The sequence below is a fragment of the Bufo bufo genome, chromosome 5, assembly GCF_905171765.1.
Source record: "Bufo bufo chromosome 5, aBufBuf1.1, whole genome shotgun sequence".
In the NCBI taxonomy this organism is placed as follows: Eukaryota; Metazoa; Chordata; class Amphibia; order Anura; family Bufonidae; genus Bufo; species Bufo bufo.
The window spans coordinates 49786296-49807529 of record NC_053393.1 but is presented as its reverse complement, the minus strand read 5'-3'; the positions used below and the strand labels follow the sequence as shown (position 1 = coordinate 49807529).

Below are 21234 nucleotides of genomic sequence, written 5' to 3'. Positions count from 1 at the left end.
AAAAACCCCACTTAACTGTCCCTTCTCCCGTCACTGCTCTATTCACGAAGCGCCTTGGTCCTGTGACTTCTGCAGCCAATCACAGCATTGATGTACCGTTCAAGCCACTGTGACGGTAGAGGGCTGTGACTGGCTGCAGTGGTCATGGGACCAAGCCAATTGCTGGTCCTGTGGGGACTGGAAGTGGCTGGGGTCGCGGACGGCTGAGTGGGGGGGTTTATATTCAGGCGCACAGGGGTTGTGGGCTCCAAGGTTGGATAACCTCTTGAAGGCCCCTATATACATTAACGTTCAATCCATTTTTGGAGATACCGATGGTATGGGAAGCTCATGACTCTATTTTGACACATGATGTTGGGGGCTAGAAGGATAGAAGGATCGGGCATGTTGAATTTCTAATGTGTTTGGTGAGCTCCTGACTCTCCCTTGACAGATGATGTTGGGGGATGATAGGATAGGACATGTTGAGTTTGTAATGTGTTTGGTGAGATCCTGACTCTCCCTTGACAGATGATGTTGGGGGATAGGAGGATTGGGCATGTTGAGTAGCTAATGTGTTTGGGAACTTCATGACTCCCCCATGACTAATGATGTTGAGGGATAGAAGGATTGGCGATTTTGAGTTTCTAATGTGTTTGGTGAGCTCCTGAACAGAGTTTCCAACCAGAATTATACTTTTTTTCTGGACAACTTATCCCAAAATCACGGACAACCATAATGAATAAGAAACATAAGTCATCCATGTCTACAGCTCAGTATACTGGTAAGACCTCATTACAGCATTTACTGTGAGCTGTAAAATGATGACAATTACCAGCAAAATAATCTAGTCAAGTGCCACCAGCCTCAACAAAATTATGGACACAGGAAAAAAAGTGACCTATTTTTACGAACTGTCCAGAAATTTCTAGACAATTGGCCACTCTGCTCCTGACTCTCCCTTGACAGATGATGTTGAGGGTAGAAGGATAGAAGGATTGGGAATGTTGAGTTTCTAATTTGGGAATTTCGATGCTCGCCCTTGACAGATGATGTCAAGGGATAGACGGATTGGGCATGTTAAATTTCTATGCCCAATTCCATTGTTTTCTCTAGATGAGAAATCAGAGTTATCTGGCAGCGACTTTCTCCCCTCATTTTGTTGAAAAGGCCTACTCGGCTGAGCCGAACATGTATGTCTATGGGGGAGCTGGGAGGATGGTTGTCCTCTTTCAGCTATTGAAGGTGTATGGGCACCTTATGTTGTACATCAAGGTGTAAAAGCCTGTCTGTGTGTGTATATATATATATATACATATATATATACACACAACATTGGGGTCATTTATCAAACTGGTGTAAAGTAGAACTGGCTTAGTTGCCCATAGCAACCAATCAGATTCCACCTTTAATTTTTCACAGCTTCTTTGGAAGATGAAAGGTGGAATCTGATTGGTTGCCTTGGGCACTAAGCCAGTTCTACTTTACACCATGTATATTTCTGACTACATATAATTTACAGGTTAGCGTCTTAAAGGGGTTCTCTAATAGGGAATATTCATATCATAGGCCACCTCTGTTAGACAGATCAGAGAGTTGCTGCTAACAGCATCTTTCGGCCTAGGGCACATGACGACATCAATGTCAGCCAAAGCTGCCCCTGGCATTAACATCTAGCTGTGATAAGCTTAATTCAACCTGAAAATAGGTTGTTGTGAGGAGACATCCCTCTCAATATGGGCCTTTTTTATGAAAACTTGCACTGTTGTCCATAGCAACCAATCACAGTGCGGCTTTCATTTCTTGAATTGGTTGGAAAACATGAAAGCTGGACTCTGATTGGTTCATCTGTTGCTAGGTAGAATAAAGGTAGATAATCTTTTAAACAGTTTTAATAAATGAGGCATGCATCCAAAGGCGCTCCTGTCTGTATCCACACTAGTTCTAGCCCTAAATTAACTCAATGGGGCAGATTTATGTAAAAGGAAAACTGGCTATTTCACCATAGCAGAATATGAATTGAAAGCTATGCTATGATTGGTTGCTATAGGCAACAAAGCTAGTTTTTCTTTTTAGGCAGGTTCAAAACACCCCTCCCGCCTTTCTTCTTAGGTCATGTTCAGATGCGGCAGCTCTGTTGCATTTTTGGCATTAAATCCACAGTACAATAAGAGGCAAAACCCATGCACTGCTGCAAATTTTCACCCCAAAGCATGTCTTTTAGGCCCCATTCACACGACCGTATTTTTGCTCCGCATCCAATTCACATTTTTTGTGGGCCTATTCATTTGAATGGTGACGCAAAAAATGTGAACTGCGTCCTCTCCGCATCTGTATGTCCGTTCCGCGGTCCCACAAAAAAGACAGAACATGTCCTATTCTTGTCCTTGCTGTGGACAAGAATAGACATAGTTACAATGGGTCAGCAAAAGAAAATGGATGCAACATGGACACCATCCGTATTTTTTCCCAATCTGCGTTTTGCGGACTGTGAAATACATACAGTCGTGTGAATGCACACTAATATCGAGGATGTGCCACAAATTTGACCTCTGCGACAAATCCACTGCAAAATACACATCTGATGTGGATCTGAATCATAGACTCCTGATGACACCTGAACTCTTTCAGAGCAGCGGTCTTCGACCTGCAGCTCTCCAGCTGTTGTGAAACTACAACTCCCAGCATGGTGTGACAGCCTGCGGCAGTCAGGGCATACTGGGAGCTGTAGATTCCCAACTGGTGCAAAGGAAAACTGGCTTAGTTGCCCTAGCAACCAATCAGATTCCACCTTTCATTTTTCAGAGCTCCTTGAGTAAATAAAAGGCGGCATCTGATTGGATGCTATGGGCAACTAAGCCAGTTTCCCTTTAAACCACTTTGATATATCCTCCCCTTGGTCTCCGAGCCCTGTGAGGGGCTTTATCTCACCCCCTGCCGAGTTATGCGCTTTGTATGACCTGCCCATTAAACTTCTGGCCTGACAATCAACCATAACCATTATAGCACTACACCCTATAGAAAACTATATGAGGCCTAGTTCACATGAAAGTTTTTTTTGCGAGTGTACGGGCCGTTTTTTTTGTGTTCCGTATACGGTCCGTATACGGAACCATTCATTTCAATGCTTCCGCATTAAAAACAGAATGTGTTCCGTATGCATTCCGTTTCCATATTTCCGTTTTTCCGTTCCGTTGAAAGATAGAACATGTCCTATTATTGCTCGCAAATCACGTTCTGTGGCTCCATTCAAGTCAATGGGTCCGCAAAAAAAAACAGAATACATACGGAAATGCATCCGTATGTCTTCCGTATCCGTTCCGTTTTTGCTGAACCATCTATTGAAAATGTTATGCCCAGCCCAATTTTTTATATGTAATTACTGTATACTGTACATGGCATACGGAAAAACAGAACAGAAAAACGGAAAGGAAACGGAAACACAACGGAACTCAAAAACGGAACAACGGATCTGTGAAAAAAGGACCGCAAAAGACTATAAAAGCCATACGTTCGTGTAAACTAAGCCTAAGACTGCGCATGTTAGAAATGAGACAGCTTCGAGATAGCTTGAAATATCCATAAATTTAATTTTCATGGAAAGCAATTAAAGGTGTTTTCCAGGGGAAAAATATATAGAAAATGTCTCAGTGGTATTAAAATAACAAAAAAAAAAACTCTTAACTCAAAGATTTCCCGCCTCTCCTGAGGATACCCGTTCCCTGCTGTCCTGACACAGGGACGTGTGACCACTGGCTGCAGTGACTTTTGTGACCGCTGCAGTGCCCCACTGTTGAGATATCATCGCTGCTGCAGGAAGTAGAGAATGTCAGGGGGTGGACATCCTCGGAAGAGGAGCGGCAGGGGTTCTTCGAGGTGCGTATACTTTTCTTTTTTTTGCGGGAGAAATCCTGTGTGTTTAAAAATGCATGGACGTGGTCCTACCTTCCCTCCTGCAGGACCATGCATGAAGAAGAGAACTAACATCTGCTGACGAACGTGACCTCTGTAATGGATCCTTCAGGAGCTGGCGCGGGCTCGGGATGTTTCATGCCTTAAAATAATTTCCCTCGTTTTGGAAATGTTGCGGAAAATCATGACTTTTCAGATTCATTAAGAAAGCAAGTGAGCAGTATGGGAAGCACAGCTTTTATCGCCCCCACTAAGTTGGAAAGGAGAAAACTCATTAATATTTTTTTTTAAAACACTCTGCTCATGAAAGGGGTCATATAGCAAGCGCTAAATAATGACTCGCTGCATCAGATGTATCTAAAGATGGATTGTAGCTGCAAAATAATGGTGGCTATCTGATAAAATTCGAGATTATACTGGTAATTCACTGCCCAATTAACCATTTTCCTACCATCGTACTACTATACACACTGTATGTCGATGGTAGAACCTTTATAAATCGGGCTCGCTTTTATACAGCAGACAACCAATGTCTACAATCAGCAATAATACCGATCACAGACATTTAACACCCTGAGATTCCATGGTCAGTTGTGACCACAGCATCTAAGGTAGCTTTCCTTGGGAGCAGTGCCCTCCTGGGGTCTGAACGGCCTCCCTACGAGGTGATTTGGGAAGCTGTTCCTTCTCTGTGATAGGGTTGGTCCCGCCGAAGAATCCCAGGCTGCAACAAAAGTAGTTACTTTGGAGGCCTACAGGTGTCAGGACTCCATAGGAATGCACAGAATCTCCTATAGACTGCAATGGTAAATCACTGCAGTCTGTGGGACAAGCAAACTAACAATTACTCATTAAAGTCACCTAGGGTGACTGAAAAAGTAAAAAAGAAAAAAGTTTTAAAAAATATAAAAAAATAAAAAATAATAAAAAATAAATATCATAGGCATTACTTTGTCCCAAATACCCCTACTAATAAAATATAAATGAATTTATCCCATACGGTGAATGCCATAACTGGAAAGAAAAAATCAAAATGACCGATTTGCCATTTTTTGTGGCTTCACCTCCAAAAAAAATTTACCGTAATAAAAAAAATATCAAACAGTCACACATACTCCAAAATGGTATAACTGAAAACCACAAATCGCACCGCTAAAAATGAGCTCTCATACAACTCCGTAGACATAACTATAAAAAGTTATAGAGGACAGAACATGGCGATGAAAAGAAAAATAATTTGGGACAGTAAAAATATCTCAGTGAATGATGATCTAATGGGGAAGAGGAATAGAGGGATGCTAGGATACCATCCGGCATACCAACCCATCTATCCTGCTGAATTTAGAGGTACAGTATAGCAGCCTACAATATGTATACCTAAAGGCAATGCACATGGATATATGGATGATGAAAACTCTGTTCTTTAAGGGAATTTTCCAGTGTAGAAAGGCCATCTCCATATGCCCTCCTGGGTTTATAGAGGGAAGTCTCATGCTGAGGGCTCTCATCTTTTAATCAGACCAGGGAGCAGCTACGCTGAGCACCTCTTATTCTGGAGGACCTGGTGTGTCTGTGCATTACATGGGAAACCCATTAGTTTCGATGAGAACTGTGTAAGGCCTCATTTCCCCTGTGGTGGCACTGCAAGGAAACGTAACCCTTGCTGCAAGGTGCCTCCACAGAGAACAGTTGATTATTATGGTCCCAGCATTGGGACACCCTATGCTCAGTTAATCAGGGGAACTTTCCAACACATCGGGGGACCTTTCCAAGGTTTTTTGTTCAAAATGGACAACCCCTTTAAATACCTCCACAGCATTGTATATTTCTAAAGAATCACATTGGCATACCAGTAAACTCCACAGACTAATTACTTCACCTAGCCATGCCTGTAGGCGGAGCAAGAGCAAAGGATGGGGAGTAAAAAAATGGCCGCACAGCCCGACATACTGCACCATTATATCAGTAGGCTCTTGAGACCATTAAAGGGGTTGTCCTGGGTTAGAAAAAGATTAAAAAAAGATGGATAACCTCTTTAAGTTGAGATCTCCAGCACCTAGACTGTTGAATAAGACAACCATATGTGCACCAGGATGTACTGCCGGATGGGTTTTAGTAGCCATAAGTCCTACATGATGTCCTATCATCCCTGGATCAGAGGGAAAAACTGCATATTCTACCTCAAAATGCATCATTGATACAAAACATCAGAACATGATGATGCTGTGTTCACTTTTCCTTTTTTGCATACAGTGGGCACATCCCTTGACATATACAGTACAGACCAAAAGTTTGGACACACCTTCTCATTCAAAGAGTTTTCCTTATTTTCAGTACTATGAAGGCATCAAAACTATGAATTAACACATGTGGAATTATATACATAACAAACAAGTGTGAAACAACTGAAAATATGTCATATTCTAGGTTCTTCAAAGTAGCCACCTTTTGCTTTGATTACTGCTTCGCACACTCTTGGCATTCTCTTGATGAGCTTCAAGAGGTAGACCCCTGAAATGGTCTTCCAACAGTCTTGAAGGGGTTCCCAGAGATGCTTAGCACTTGTTGGCCCTTTTGCTTTAACTCTGCGGTCCAGCTCACCCCAAACCATCTCGATTAGGTTCAGGTCCGGTGACTGTGGAGGCCAGGTCATCTGGCGCAGCACCCCATCACTCTCCTTCATGGTCAAATAGCCCTTACTTTCAAAGTTTTCCCAATTTTTCGGCTGACTGACTGACCTTCATTTCTTAAAGTAATGATGGCCACTCGTTTTTCTTTACTTAGCTGCTTTTTTCTTGCCATAATACAAATTCCAACAGTCTATTCAGTAGGACTATTAGCTGTGTATCCACCTGACTTCTCCTCAATGCCACTGATGGTCCCAACCCCATTTATAAGGCAAGAAATCCCACTTATTAAACCTGACAGGGCACACCTGTGAAGTGAAAACCATTTCAGAGGACTACCTCTTGAAGCTCATCAAGAGAGTGCCAAGAGTGTGCAAAGCAGTAATCAAAGCAAAAGGTGGCTACTTTGAAGAACCTAGAATATGACATATTTTCTGTTGTTTCACACTTGTTTGTTATGTATATAATTCCACATGTGTTAATTCATAGTTTTGATGCCTTCAGTGTGAATCTACAATTTTCATAGTCATGAAAATAAAGAAAACTCTTTGAATGAGAAGGTGTGTCCAAACTTTTGGTCTGTACTGTATATGCAAAACATTGGCGACGGTGTGTTCGCCCTTCGCAATACGCCGACGTTTTCCAGTGTATACTTCAAATGTATAAATTTATTTTTATTTTTATACATTTGTCTCCATTCTTCACTTAAAAAAATGAATACATCCTGGCACCAGTTTTGAGTGACATGGCATGAGGAGCTACGACTTTGTGACATCATCATGTTTATTTCCTATATACAGTCACAAAAATATACATATTTGACATATGCAAATGTCAACCTTTGCATTTGATACATTGTCCTTTCATCTCCCATTGACTTCAATTGGAAGAAAAGCATATACCGTAGGTCTACTGTAGGTGTTTGCAAAGTACTGAAAGGCGTTGTAGACTGTGTATGAAGACGTAAGCACACCACAGCAGATGCAAAAAGTCGACAACTCAATATAAGTACAAAAACATACATGTAAGATAACCAATATATGAACTGAGATTAATATGTATTACCATTGATTAGAACAGTGGTCCCCAATGTGTTCTTCTCCACCTTTGTAAAACTACAAACTCCTAGCATCTCCCTACCGCCACTGGATTAGCAAGGTACACACAAGTAACATGTAATATGTTATAATATTGTATTTCCTCCTACCTGGTCCATCCCAGCCATCAGCGACTGTCCCGGTTTGTAAAGTTTTGTCTGACAGAGCCTCACCATCCAACTCTGCTGCTTCATGACTGCCCTCTTCATCTGCTAAAAATCAAATACACGAGGGCAAGATTTAATACAAGTGAAGAGTCACATATCATATTCAATGCATTCGGAAAGTCACTTTTTGTTATGCTGAGGCCTTGTTCTAAAATAATAAAAAAAATATAGTTTTCCCATCAATCTGCACTCAATATCTTATAATGAGAAAATTGAGAACAGAATGTTAGAAATCTTGGCAATTTTATTGAAATAGACAAGCTTAAATCTTGCATTGACATAAGTATTCAGACCCTTTACTCAGAACTTAGTTGAAGACCCTTTGACAGCAATTACACCATCCAGTCTTCTTGGATATGATGCCACAAGATTTGCACACCTGGATTGGGCCATTCTTCTCTGCAGATCCTCTCAAGCTCTGTGGGTTTCATGGGGACTGTCGTTGGACAGCCATTTTCAGGACTCTCCAGAGATGTTTCATTGGGTTCAAGTCAGGCCTCTGACTAGGCCACTCAAGAACATTCACAAAGTTGTCCCTAAGCCACTCCTGTATGGACCTGGCTGTGTGCTTAGTGTCATTGCCTTGTTGAAAGGTGAACCTTTGGCCCAGTCTGAGGTCCATAGCTTTCTGGATCAGGTTTCCCTTAAGAATACCTCTGTACTTTGCTCCATTCAGCTTTCCCTCAACCCTGACCAGTCTCTGCTTTTTATCCAAAAATGACGCTTAGAATTAAGGCCAAAAAGTTACATCTTGCTTTCATTAGACTAAAGAATCTTGTTTCTCACCGTCTGCAGTGATGGATGACCTTCTGGAAGTTTCCCCCATCTGCACACAGTATCTCTGGAGCTCAGCCAAAGTGACAATTGGATTCTTGGTCACCTCTCTTACCCAGGCCCTTCTCCCCCAACTAATTTGTTTGGTGGGGCGGCCACCTCTAGGAGGAGTCCTGGTTGTTCCAAATGACTTTGGAACATTTAAGAATTATGGAGGTCACTGTGCTCTTGGAAACTTTTAGTGCAATAGAAATTTTTTGTACCCTTCTCCAGATCTGTGTCTACACACATCCTATATCTGAGCTCTACAGGCAGTTCTTTCATCCTCATGGCTTGGTTTTTGCTCTGATATACAATGTCAGCTGTGAGATCTTATGTAGACAGGGCTGTGTCTTTCCAAATGACGTCCAGTAAACTGAATTTACCACATCTAAAAGATGATCAGGATAAATGGGAGGCCCACAGTGGTAAATTTCAAGTCTGCTAATAAAGGGTTTGAATATTTATGTCCATGAAAGATTTTAGTTTTTCCTTTTTAATAAATCTGAAAAAAAAAATTCTAAAATTATTTTTTCACTTTCTCATTATTGTGTATTGAGTGCAGAATGATGTGGGGATTATTATTATTATTTTTTTTAGCATCAGGCTGCAACATAACAAAACGTGAAAAAAGTCAAAGGGTCTGAAGACTTCCCAAATGCATTGTATATCTGTGTACACAGACATGTAGATATGCACATACTTTATATACATACTATATATAAAGACATGAAATGTTTCAAAGTGCAACACTTGAAATCCAATATACAGTATAATAATATGAGATATCCACCAGCCGTTCTGCTTCTAAATGGAAGGAGTATAATAACCACGCGTTTCGATCTGATTTGTTCTGGACACGTTAATCCTTTGTTTAAAAGTCTAGCAAACATTTCTTCTTTTGTGTACACACTCCTCCAATCCTCTTGTGATCTTATTTTTATTATGTGCGTTCTTCTCTTATATTACTTAATTTCCTTCAAGAAGCATTAAACAAATGGATTCAGAATCCAAGCCTGGATATTATTCTACTGGGTGGAGAAGATGAAGGCAGGGAAAGTAAATGTACCGGTGTGAGAGGGACACTTCATTCAGGTACTGAGACATAACGGAGCTTTAGGGAGGGGGTTAACCATTTTCTTTGGCCTATAAAACCACAGGTCCGTGCTGGCATCTTGTCGCTGGCAGAAATGAAAACGAGTCGAGCGCGAATTTGTTCAGTGGATGAAAACTTTGGGATAAGCAATTAAGTTGCCCATACATCTCTATTAATTAAATTGCTGGCAGGGCCACTCCGAACTCATTACAATTTATAATAGAACAGATCTGAACAAAGGAGGACAGAAGCTGCCATAATGGTGTACAAAGGATGTTTCTCAACCTGTCCAAAAAGCCAAGTGCATGGACCATAAATGGTGGCCAGTGAAGCACCTATGGATTCTTATTTTGGACCTGTAGACACTGTGTGTGCTACTATATAATGAGACACTCCTTTCCTAGAAGAACCCACTGGAACATCTCACAACATCTCACAACTTAAAAAAAAACAAAAAACGGAGGCACGTAGATGTACTGTATGGCCTTGTTGAATTCCATGGGTACCATATTATGGATCTCTAATATTTTTACTACAATACTAAATGTATGAAGATGCAGGAAACAACAATTTGTCTACAACTTGGTATAAAAAAAAAAATCCCCAAAAATATACAATAGTCAAAATTTTAAAGGGGTCTCCATTACTTAGATGTTAATGGCCTATCCTCCGGATAGGTCATCAGTATCAGATTGGCGGGTCATGATGATCAGCTGTTTTGGTCAGCCAACAGCTCCAGAAACTACACAGTGTTTGGAGTTGGAAGCAGAAGACCCCGTCCACTGTGTAGTGACCATGCTGGGGTACTGCTGCTCAGCTTTTATTTAGGTAAATGGGAGCTGAGGAGCAGTATACTCTACACGAGCTAGAATCTATACATTGGACGGAGCCTTCTCTGCACTGGATAGTTCTGGCACCAGCAGATGCGCAAAACAGCTGATCCCATATTGATGATTTATCCTGAGGCTAGGTCATCAATATCTAAGTTTAGGGAAACCTCTTAAGGCTTAGTTCACACAGTGGATTTTGCAAATGTTTTTCAATCTGAATGCTACAAATCCGCTCCCGATTTAGCCTCATTGAATTCAGATAAACCATGAGTAGACACCCACCAAGGTTTCCAGTGGCGTCCGTCTGGACACTACGCCAAGATAGGACATGTGCTTCCTTGGTGTGGTCATGGCTATAAACCATGGCCGCATGAAGTGCAGCGTGCCCTCCAATTGACAACAGAGGGAGACAGATTCAGTGCTGCTGGTGACATTTTATTTGGTGCAGCATCAGCGCCAAAGTTTGCCAGCAAAAAACTCAGTGTGAATGAAGCCATAATTTCTGAGTACCCTAGCCACAAGCTGGTCTAAGGAAAACTGCCAACATGTCCACAAAGTGATACCAAATTCATTATGTCACGTACCACATTACGGTATGTCACATTTTGATAGATTTGAAACAATCTCCGCCACTTTTGGTGCATCTGTCAGTGGCGTGGTTTAGGCCGGGTTCACATGGTCGTTTTGTTTTCTGTTCTTCTGATCCGTCAGAATGACAGGAAAAAACATCAACACATTTTGCATCCGTTTTAGCCATTTCCATCTGAGATCCGTTATTTTAGACGGAAAAAAGTCCTACACAAAGTATTTTATTTACGTCTAAAGTAACGGATCTCAGATGGAAATGGCTAAAATGGATGCCATTTGCGTTGCGTTGCCGTTGGTGTCCCGTTCCCGTATTGTGGACCGCATTTGCGGATCCGCATTGCACAGGCTCCGTTCCGTTGTCATTCCGCATCACGGATGCGGACACATTCAGTTCAATGGGTCCGCAAATCCGGAGATGCGGAACGGAAGCACGGAACGGAACACTACGGAAGCACTACGGAGTGCTTTCTGGGGTTCCGTTCCGTGCCTCTGCACCGCAAAAAGATAGAACAGGCTCTATCTTTTTGTGGAACGGCGGGATCGCGGACCCATTCAAGTCAATGGGTCTGCGATCCCCATGCGCCTGCCCCGCGGAAGGTGCCTGTGCATTGTGGACCGTAATTTGAGGTTCACAGCACGGGCACGAGAAACCAACAGTTGTGTGAACGAGCCCTAACTGAACATAATGGATACAGGATCCGCTTAGTTTTTTTTGTTTTCTGTTATTCTGTTTAGCGTGCTATTATATATTACTGCACATATAAGATGTATACTGGTATAAACTGTGTCTTCCTGTTAACTGACTACAGCTGTGCAAAGCGCATTGAATTAACATCTCAGTATCGAGGGGGTTGTACTGGACCTGGAAAATAACAAACCTAGGCAGAAAAGATAATGTGGAGCCTGCAGGTGGGGTCTGCAAGCCGTTAACAGGGGGGTGTTCAATCAGCTCTAATCAGCGATCTATCAGTGTCCTCATTCTAGTCATATCCTGCGAAACAAGGAGTCAAAGATTCAGGTCAATAAGCTTATAGGCGATTTGCACAAACGTCTCCTACAGCAAGGTAAAATCCAAAGTCAAATTGGCTTTTCTTCCAAGTGCATTCATTTGTTTGTTTAGACTAAACTTGCAATAAAGTAGAATTAACATAAGGAGGAAGGAAGAAGATGGCCGGCGATGAAGATGTGAGGACGGGTTCCCGGGAATTATTCACTGATCCGTTTAAAAGGGTTGTCTCACTTCAGACATCGGGGGCATATCGCTAGTAGCTCTGGAATTGGGAATATTTTACTCATCTATAGACTTGAACACGTCTTGCTGTTTGGACTGCGATAGATGTCGGTCCCACCTCTTGGACCCGCACCTATCTTCCGAACAGAGCCCACAAAGTGAGAGCAGGTGCACTGCGGCCCTCCCTTTCATTCCTATGGAAGCACCGAAAATAGCTGACCGCACTCGTTCCACTAAAATGAATGAGAAGCGCACCACGCAAGCGCGGCCACCGCTCCATTCACTTCTACGGGGCTGATGGAAATAGGCGAGCCAGTGCTCACCTATTTTCGGCGCTTCCATAGGAATGAATGAAGGGTGGCCGAGCATGCACGGTGCACCCTCCTTCACTTTGCAGGCTACGTGTTAGTGCGGGCCCAGAGGTGGGACCTGAACCTATCAGACATTGGGGGTATATACTAGCGATATGCCCCCAAATGTCTGAGGTGAGACAACTCCTTTAAGGCTAGGTTCACACTAAGTATTTTGGGTGCAGCTTTTGGAAGATTCCCCACCAAAAATACAGGACAAAACTGCATGCAGAACTTCCCCATTGATTCCAATAGGGAATCCAGATATTAAACCATACAGCTCTATTTTTCCACTTGTGGTTTTAAAAACTGTCCCGCGAAAAAAAAATAAGTATCCTGTCCTTTTTTGAGTAAAATGCATGCCAAAAAACTGATATTGCTCTCTCTCCAACTGCTGCACCCCCCCCCCCCCCACACACACTTTGATTGACAGGGCCAGACGTGATTATTTACACTGCCTGACCCTGTTAATCAAAGTGCAGAGGGTGCAGCAGAGGGGGTGAGTCTCTGGGAGTAACGACAACGCCCCCGTTGCTCCTAGAGGCTCATTTGCATATAATAAAACATTAGTTTTCACAGCAATGCGGACACATATGAACATGGGACCAACACAGATGCCTTCAGCTGCCAAGCGCACATGTAACAGGTCAGCCAGTGTCATAGGTACAAAACTGCTGACAGATGCCCTTAAACTTTTTTGGAATGAGCTTTTTGTATTTTTACCTATGTGCAGAGGCGTAACTACCATAGCAGTAAACCATGCGACTGCTATAGGGCACATGGCAAGAGGGGGCCCAGTCTCAGTTGGGATTATCTCCTCTACTACTGGAGTTGAAAGCTTGGTCAGGACTCTACCCTCTAAAGCAGGGGTAGGCAACCCCCGGCACTCCAGCTGTTGTGAAACTACAACTCCCAGCATGCATACTTACTCTGCTCTTGTAAGAACTCACTTAGAAATGAATGGAGAATGCTGGGAATTGTAGTTTCACAACAGCTGGAGTACCGAAGGTTGTTGATCCCTGCTCTAAAGGAACAACTTTTAGCAAATGAAGAAGTGGAAAAATGGCCCAAGAGTAGTGTTGGGCGAGCATGCTTGGCCAAACACTTTTTTACTTGAGCCCGATGCTCAGCACATCGCGGTGTTCAGCCGAACACCCCGTGTGCTCGAGCGTGATGCTCGAGTCTCCTCCACACACGTGCGGGGAGGTACTGGCACTCACTGTAATGCCGTAGCCATGTTGGTTACTGGCATTACAGTGATTGGCTGGCCGGAACGCGTCATCGGGTGCTATATAGCACCCGATGACACGAGGTTCGGCTCAGTCTTAGTCAGGGAGAGCTGCAGCAGAACGACAGATAGTGTAGGGACAGGAATTGGTTTGTTTTTTAGGCAGGGTTTACTGGTGAAAGGTGTTAGAGACCCAAAAGTCCTTTTAAGGACTATTGTTTTATCTGGCTGCAATATATATTATTAGCGCAACCTGCGCTAAATTTTGTGCAATTGTTTGGCCACTGCTGACACAACCTCTGCTGCATCTGTTCTGTTACATTTGCGCTGTGAAATTCCGCGCAATTGTTTGGCCGCTGGTGACAGCGACATTACCTGCGCTACATCTCCTGTATAACATTTGCCCATCCTAAATATCAGTGACATTCACTCTCGACGTCACACTAGTTTGACCAGGTGATCGGTTGGATTGCAGCAGATAATGCTTCCAGTCAGTTAAGCACCACCCTGTCTTCCACAAAGTCCTGTCTCAGTAGCCAAGAGTCTGGTCAACAGAATCCTCACCCTGATCCTCCTTCCTCCCACCATGGAGAGTCTTGGCAAACAAGTGATCCCACACTCGGATCTTCCGAGGAGCTCTTTTCATCGCCATTCCTTGATTTGGCCCTCTCGCCAAGCCCGCTTGAAGAAAGACATGAGGAGATCTTGTGCACTGATTCCCAAACTCTTGAGCATCCACAGTCAGAAGATGATGGTGGGGAACGGCAATTAGTGTTGGCAACCCTTTCCCTTAGTGTATAGGCTTTATGAGTGTAGGAGTCCCACTACCTGAACAATTGTACCACAATGTGAATGAGGCCCTCCTTTATGTGATATACAGGTTGTATCGGAGTGCCTCTTCCTTGTAATTTTTGGCAGCACTTGCACTAACGCTAATTACAAGAAAATATACAGGAAAGAATGTTTCCTAACAATTTTTCCTCTAAAATCAATTTTATCTTCGGTTTTCTGCGTATTATTGTCAGTCTGTAAAACTGGCGTACTACTCGGACATCATCGTTCCCAGAAGCGATCTGGGAGTCCAAGATGCATCCAGACATCCTCCCCATGCTGTTCCCGAACCATTTCAGTGGGGTTTCCATCAATTTCTGACCTTTTCCTGTGAACCAGACACCCTCCCCTCTTCAGAGCAGGGGGTGCCCGGTTTAATGCTCTGGTTCTCCCATTGACTCTGTAGAGCACCCGAGCATCCCAAAGTGTTCTACTCGAGCACCCGAGAACTTTGGTGCTCGATCAACACTACCCAAGAGTCATTAAAAAGTATTTAGGCAGAAATATTTCTGTTCTATGTGGGGGGCCTGGTTTGATCTTTGCTATGGGACCCTTACTTCTCTATGTATGCCACTGCCTATGTTTATTTATGAATTTATATTTGATACGCTATTTTTAATAGGTAAATCTTGACTTATTTTTCATAGTTTCCTTTTTTATTGGAATGATTTTTAATTGGATCTCAATAAAGTATATATTTTCTTTTTCAGACATGTACATGCTTCTTTAGTAAGTTTTTCTCTTTATATCTTGCCGCCCTTTGATGCCAGCAAATTTATCAGATTGCCATGGCTTCCAAGTAGGCTCATTTAATCCAAGAGAGCATGAAGGGCGACCACTTGGGTTGAGATGGACGTAACTTTTCATAAATGCTTTACCTTTAGGGTCACAGTGCGCCTAAACATTAGACAAGTTGACAAGCGAAAGATGACGCTGAAGTTAAACATTTCATGAAATGCAGAACTGTGGTAGACCCGGAATAATTAGAGGAGATAACAAGGAAGATACTGTATAAATATACTTATCTACCGCCATAAACATGTCGCATTTTATCTCTCCAGTTAAAAATCACATATGACATTTATGATGTCGTTACCGCAAGAGATTTCTTAAAGGGAATTTGATAATGCTCTTTTACTATTTGTACTTGGCACAGGGCAATGTAGACATTGTTTGAAGATATTACTCGATTGCAGCATTTAAAGGGGTTGTCCCACAAAAAATATTCTACAGTTTTCAAACCAGCAGCTGCATCTGGATACTTTTGTAATTGCATGTAATTAAAAATTGTGTATAGCCACTGAGTTATTCAATAAAATGTATCTGTATAGCGCCACTTCATTTCTTATTTCTTTGACTGAGAAGGCCGCACATGCTCAGTTTTATCCTTCAACTGCCTCCTGAGCTGTGATAGGGAGAGCTGAGACACGCCCCTGAGCTGTGATAGGGAGAGCTGAGACACGCCCCTGAGCTGTGATAGGGAGAGCTGAGACACGCCTCCTGAGCTGTGATAGTGAGAGCTGAGACACGCCCCTGAGTTGCGGAAGAAAAGACACGTTCATTGAGCTGTCAACTTGATCTAAATCTAACAGAGCAATGAATGGGGAGATCTCTGGATCCATGTGAGGTACAGGGCTGGTTCTAGCTTTGTTAGAAAGAGATGGTCATGTACTGTATGATGTCTGATTTCCATTTTTTACATTACATTTTATTACAGAGGCCAAATCAAGATGACATATTTGCAATAGACAGAGTAGCTTAGTCACTTATACCTCTTAAGGAAATCACAAAAGTCCTCACATGTTTGCAACGCTTCCACCACCTACGTCCTACTCCAAGCAGTAAATTGTTCTAAGGTATGACACAGCTGGTAGGTAAGGTATGACACAGCCATAAGTTATGTCAAGGAGCATGCCACCATGTTTCTTCCTTTCTAAATAGGGTGCCAGGCCTGGCATCATCATCATGCATCAGTCTATATCAGGGTTTCTCAACTCTGGTCCTCGGGACCCACCTACCAGTCATGTTTTCAGGATTTCCTTAGTATTGAGCAGTGTCAATGCATCAGGACTTACCACAGGTATTCATTTTGTGGGATATTCTCAAATCTTGACCGTTAGGTGGGTTCCAACGACAGGAGTTAAGAAACCCTGAACTATATGATATATAAAGGGGCTGCAGAGAGGAGATAACCACGGAAGCCTGATGAGGAGTCAAGTCAACTTGATGTGGCTGTCCACCCGTTTTAGGAGCTGCCAATGAGGCAGCTCTATAAGAGAAAGGTAGGGTAAGTATCCAGTATTTGTGTGGAAAAAGCTCTATAAAGGTATTGATTGGGGATATTAATGATCTATCCTTAGGCTCCTGGAATCCCAACGATCAGCTTTTTGAAGGTTCGGCTCCACAGTGCCATACAGTTTGCAGTGGCTGCATGTGGTACTGCATGTAAATGGGACAGAGCTGCAGTATGATGTGACACCACACAAAGCCAATACAAATTGTACAGTACTATATGTAGTAAACAATGAAAAGACTACAGCACTCACCAGAGCTCTTCAAAAAGCTGACTGATGTGGGTGCCGAGAGTTGTCCCCCCTCCCCCACTCATCTGATATTGATTGTCTATCCTATGGACAACCCCCTTTCCAGAGAAGAAGCATGTGAGTCCTTCTTCCCCCGCCCACATACAGTGATTGGCAGCATCTCCAGTGTTTGTATGCTGTCACTGACCATGTGGGCGGGGTAAGCAGGACTCACAGACTTCTATATGACTATATGAATCCAGGGAGCTTATATTCAGCTTTTTGCATGAAATACTGAATCAAGTCATAGAAATCTATATATCCCAGATCTCAGCGTCTCCCCCTGTATCATTTGCTACGCCCAGACAGAAACCTGACAGAGCCCCTCTAATAACTTTCCTCTATGGAGAAACAGGGAAATCCCTAATAATGTAATTGATTCTGACTATTAATTGCCATTGACAGAATAATCCTCTAAGAAAGGACCAAGAATAAAGCCATACGGCAGCGAAGAGTTATCTGTTAATGTAGGTTTCCAAAATGGCAAAAGTAAAACAAAAGGTTACAGGTCCTTGTACGCTGCGGCTTGTGTCGTGAAAGGATATTAATTAATGTTGCTCTGAGATATAAATTCAATTAAACCATAGTAACAAATAAGCAATTAGCTCGAAATGTGGAGTTTAAGTTGAAAAGGGAATACAAATATTAATGATGATTAGGTTTTGGTCCATATTTACCCTTCAGGAGATACAAATATTCTACTGTGTGATGTCATTGGAGATGAAGGGATGGAGAGGGAAATGCAATATTGTATTCACTCCAATGAGACTAGAATGGCACAGTCATACTTCGTAGGTCTCTTTTACACAATCAGTATTTGGTCAGTATTTTGCATCAGTAATTGTATAGATTGGATAGATAGATAGATAGATAGATAGATAGGAGATAGATGATAGATAGATAGATAGATAGATAGATAGATAGATAGATAGATATGAGATAGATAGATAGATAGATAGATAGATAGATAGATAGATAGATAGATAGATATGAGATAGATAGATAGATATGAGATAGATAGATAGATAGATAGATAGATAGATAGATAGATAGATAGATAGATGATAGATAGATAGATAGATAGATAGATAGATAGATAGATAGATAGATTTTTCATCTTCTATATTTCGTTGGATTGGCTTTTATCCACACTGGGCCTGTGCACCCTTTTTTCTAATTTTCATTGTGACGGTGCTGCCATCCCCTTTTTTTTCTTTTTTTTTCTTCTTTAGATAGATAGATAGGAGATAGATAGATAGATAGATAGATAGATAGCAGGGGCTAAGCTAAAGGCTCAGGGGCCCTGGTGCAAGAGCTCAGCTTGGGCCCCTCTTCCCTCAGTGCTTTGTGGTCAGGGGTAGCCCATAGCCTTCGTGCTGCCGAGGCAAAAATTTAAAAGGCACCCCCCTCATGCCAAATTCTTTAAAAAAAAACGTTCCCTCCAGACAGAGGTGTAACTTGACCTGCATGTACTTTCTATAATACCAGTGTCTTCTTATGCGGCACAAGGGTCTTTGGGCCCCCTCAGGCTCCTGGGCCCGGTGGTGACTGCTTCCTCTGCGCCCGCTGTAGCTACACCCCAGATAGATAGATAGATTGATAGACCAAGGCAGGGATGGCAGCACCAAACAGAAACAAATAATAGACGAGGTGCAAGCCCTAGGGGACTAGACCATTGCCCAGTATACAAAAAATGCAAAAAGGCAGTACTCTCAGCAGGATAAAGTAAAAAAATACAAAGTTTATTTACTGTCCACATGGGTGAATAAAGTTTGAATTTTTTCACTTTATCCTGCTGAGAGTGCTGCCTTTTTGCAATTTTTAGACAGATAGATAATAGACAGAAATTAGAGAGTGATAAATAATAGATATATAGATAGATATAAAATAGATAAGACAGAGATAGATAGGGCTGTATTACACTGACCGATGAATGAGCGAACGCTTCGCTTCCGCCAATTGCTTTCTGGATCGGCCTGTGTAATACAGGCGATAGATGAGATAGATATGAGATAGATAGATAGATAGATAGGAGATAGATAGATAGATAGATAGATAATAGATAGATAGATAGATAGATAGAGAGATATGAGATAGATAGATAGATAGATAGATAGATAGATAGATAGATAGATAGATAAATAGATAATAGATAGATAGACAGACAGATAGATATGAGATAGATAGATAATAGATAGATAGATAGATAGATAGATAGATAGATATGAGATAGATAGATAGATAGATAGGAGACAGATAGATAGATAGATAGATAGATAGATAGATAATAGATAGATAGATAGATAGATAGAGAGATATGAGATAGATAGATAATAACTAAACATTACAGATGAATACAGTATATTGCTTGTACTTTGGCTGATACAATACCTTTGTTACAGAAATATTCCACATCTTCACAGGTCATATTCTCTGGCTCAAACTCTGCTGTGAAACTTTCTTCCAGTGGAAAATCTTCCTTTGTGATGATATCATTTTCCTCAGACACACAATCTTCCTCCTCATCCTCAATAGCATCTTCCAGGGGCCCTTCAAAATCAAACAAATTCAACGTTATGAATGGCCACAGGATACACGTGTTAGAAAGTTCACAACTTTAACTTTTTGTCTATTGATACAGGCAGTGATGGCTCCGGGGCTCAACGAGGGCACAATGACGCAAGAACACTTCATTACTAATGTGGTTCCTTACATACTGGAAGACAGAGAGGAACTGTGATCTGTCACCCTTAATAATAATGATTAATAAGTCTTAAAGGGAAGTCCTCAGATGGATGGCAATATGAATCCAAGATCATTCAAGATGCAAATGGTTCTGTCCGTAGTCTGTTACCTTGAAGACACAAAGGTCTGTGTAGGAGCTGTAGACCCAAAACAGTAGGAGATTTTTAATTAAGACTATTCGCAAATATGCTTGACTTTGCATTGTAAAGGCATCGGGACAATAAACCAAAAAATTGGTTGTGACAGTGGACCTTCCTTCTAAAATGTATGAACTTTGTCATCTCAAGCAATGATAGCCTATTTATACAAACAAGCTTCTTTAAATGTGCAAGTCATAAAATCAAATTGTGTTTTCAGTTCTATAATTACCTACTTAAAGACAGAATGCCTACTTGCTTAAAACATATTAAAGTATTATTTTACTTGAAGCCGTAGGAGATACTTCACGTATCCTCAACCACCATGATGCTATATCCTAAACCACTTTGATGTTATGACTGCAGCAGACATTTCATTTTGCATACCATAATGAGCTGTCACAGGCTAGTGCTCTATATTTTGTTCTATGATCATAGAAAGGAACAAACTGAAACATTACATGAAGGGAACGGAACTTCCTTCTTGCCTCATATTGTCACATTGTCCTAAGTCTCATTGGGCTCTAACATCTAAAAGTAGTCACAAACAATGGGCTGACCTCAGATATACTCGTTTTGGCCAAATGTTGATGTAGCCAACAACTTGACTGAGAACACTGAAGGTGAGCTATCTAATTCTATATGGGCAGTGGGTATGGAAATACCATGCCAACTAACCGGTTTCACTTTGGGCTAAACCTAAGGGTGTTGTTCTGCCTTTCCCATGGTTTTTACCATTCGCTGCAGGGAGCCACCAGGCCTCTTCCTCTTGGAATAGTCCCGATGTGATTGGCTCAGAGACACAAATGCAAAGCATTTAAGGGTCAGGCAATACTCATAGTCAGAAAACAGCCAGAGCTCAGGACAAGCAGCATTTGGGCAAATACGTGAAACAACTTTAAGGTCAGGGCAGGCATCAAAGGATCAATATGGTAAACAGGCAAGGTCAGGTCAGACAGTGGATGGTCACAGTCGCTAAACAGGCAGAGATCAGTAGGCGAGCAGATAAAATAATAACATA

General features: G+C 42.0%; 1 protein-coding gene across 2 annotated transcripts in view; it reads right to left on the bottom strand.

Annotated features, from left to right (window-relative positions):
- The window catches only part of ZFPM2 (zinc finger protein, FOG family member 2), a 444211-nt gene that overhangs the window by 354359 nt on the left and 68618 nt on the right, over positions 1 to 21234 (bottom strand). For both annotated transcript variants that reach the window (XM_040433018.1, XM_040433019.1), the window contains exons 2-3: positions 19723 to 19881; positions 7726 to 7827 (exon numbers count right to left, since the gene is read on the bottom strand). In XM_040433018.1, the coding sequence (XP_040288952.1) occupies positions 7726 to 7827; positions 19723 to 19881 (261 nt within the window). The remainder of the gene's footprint in view (positions 1 to 7725; positions 7828 to 19722; positions 19882 to 21234) is intronic.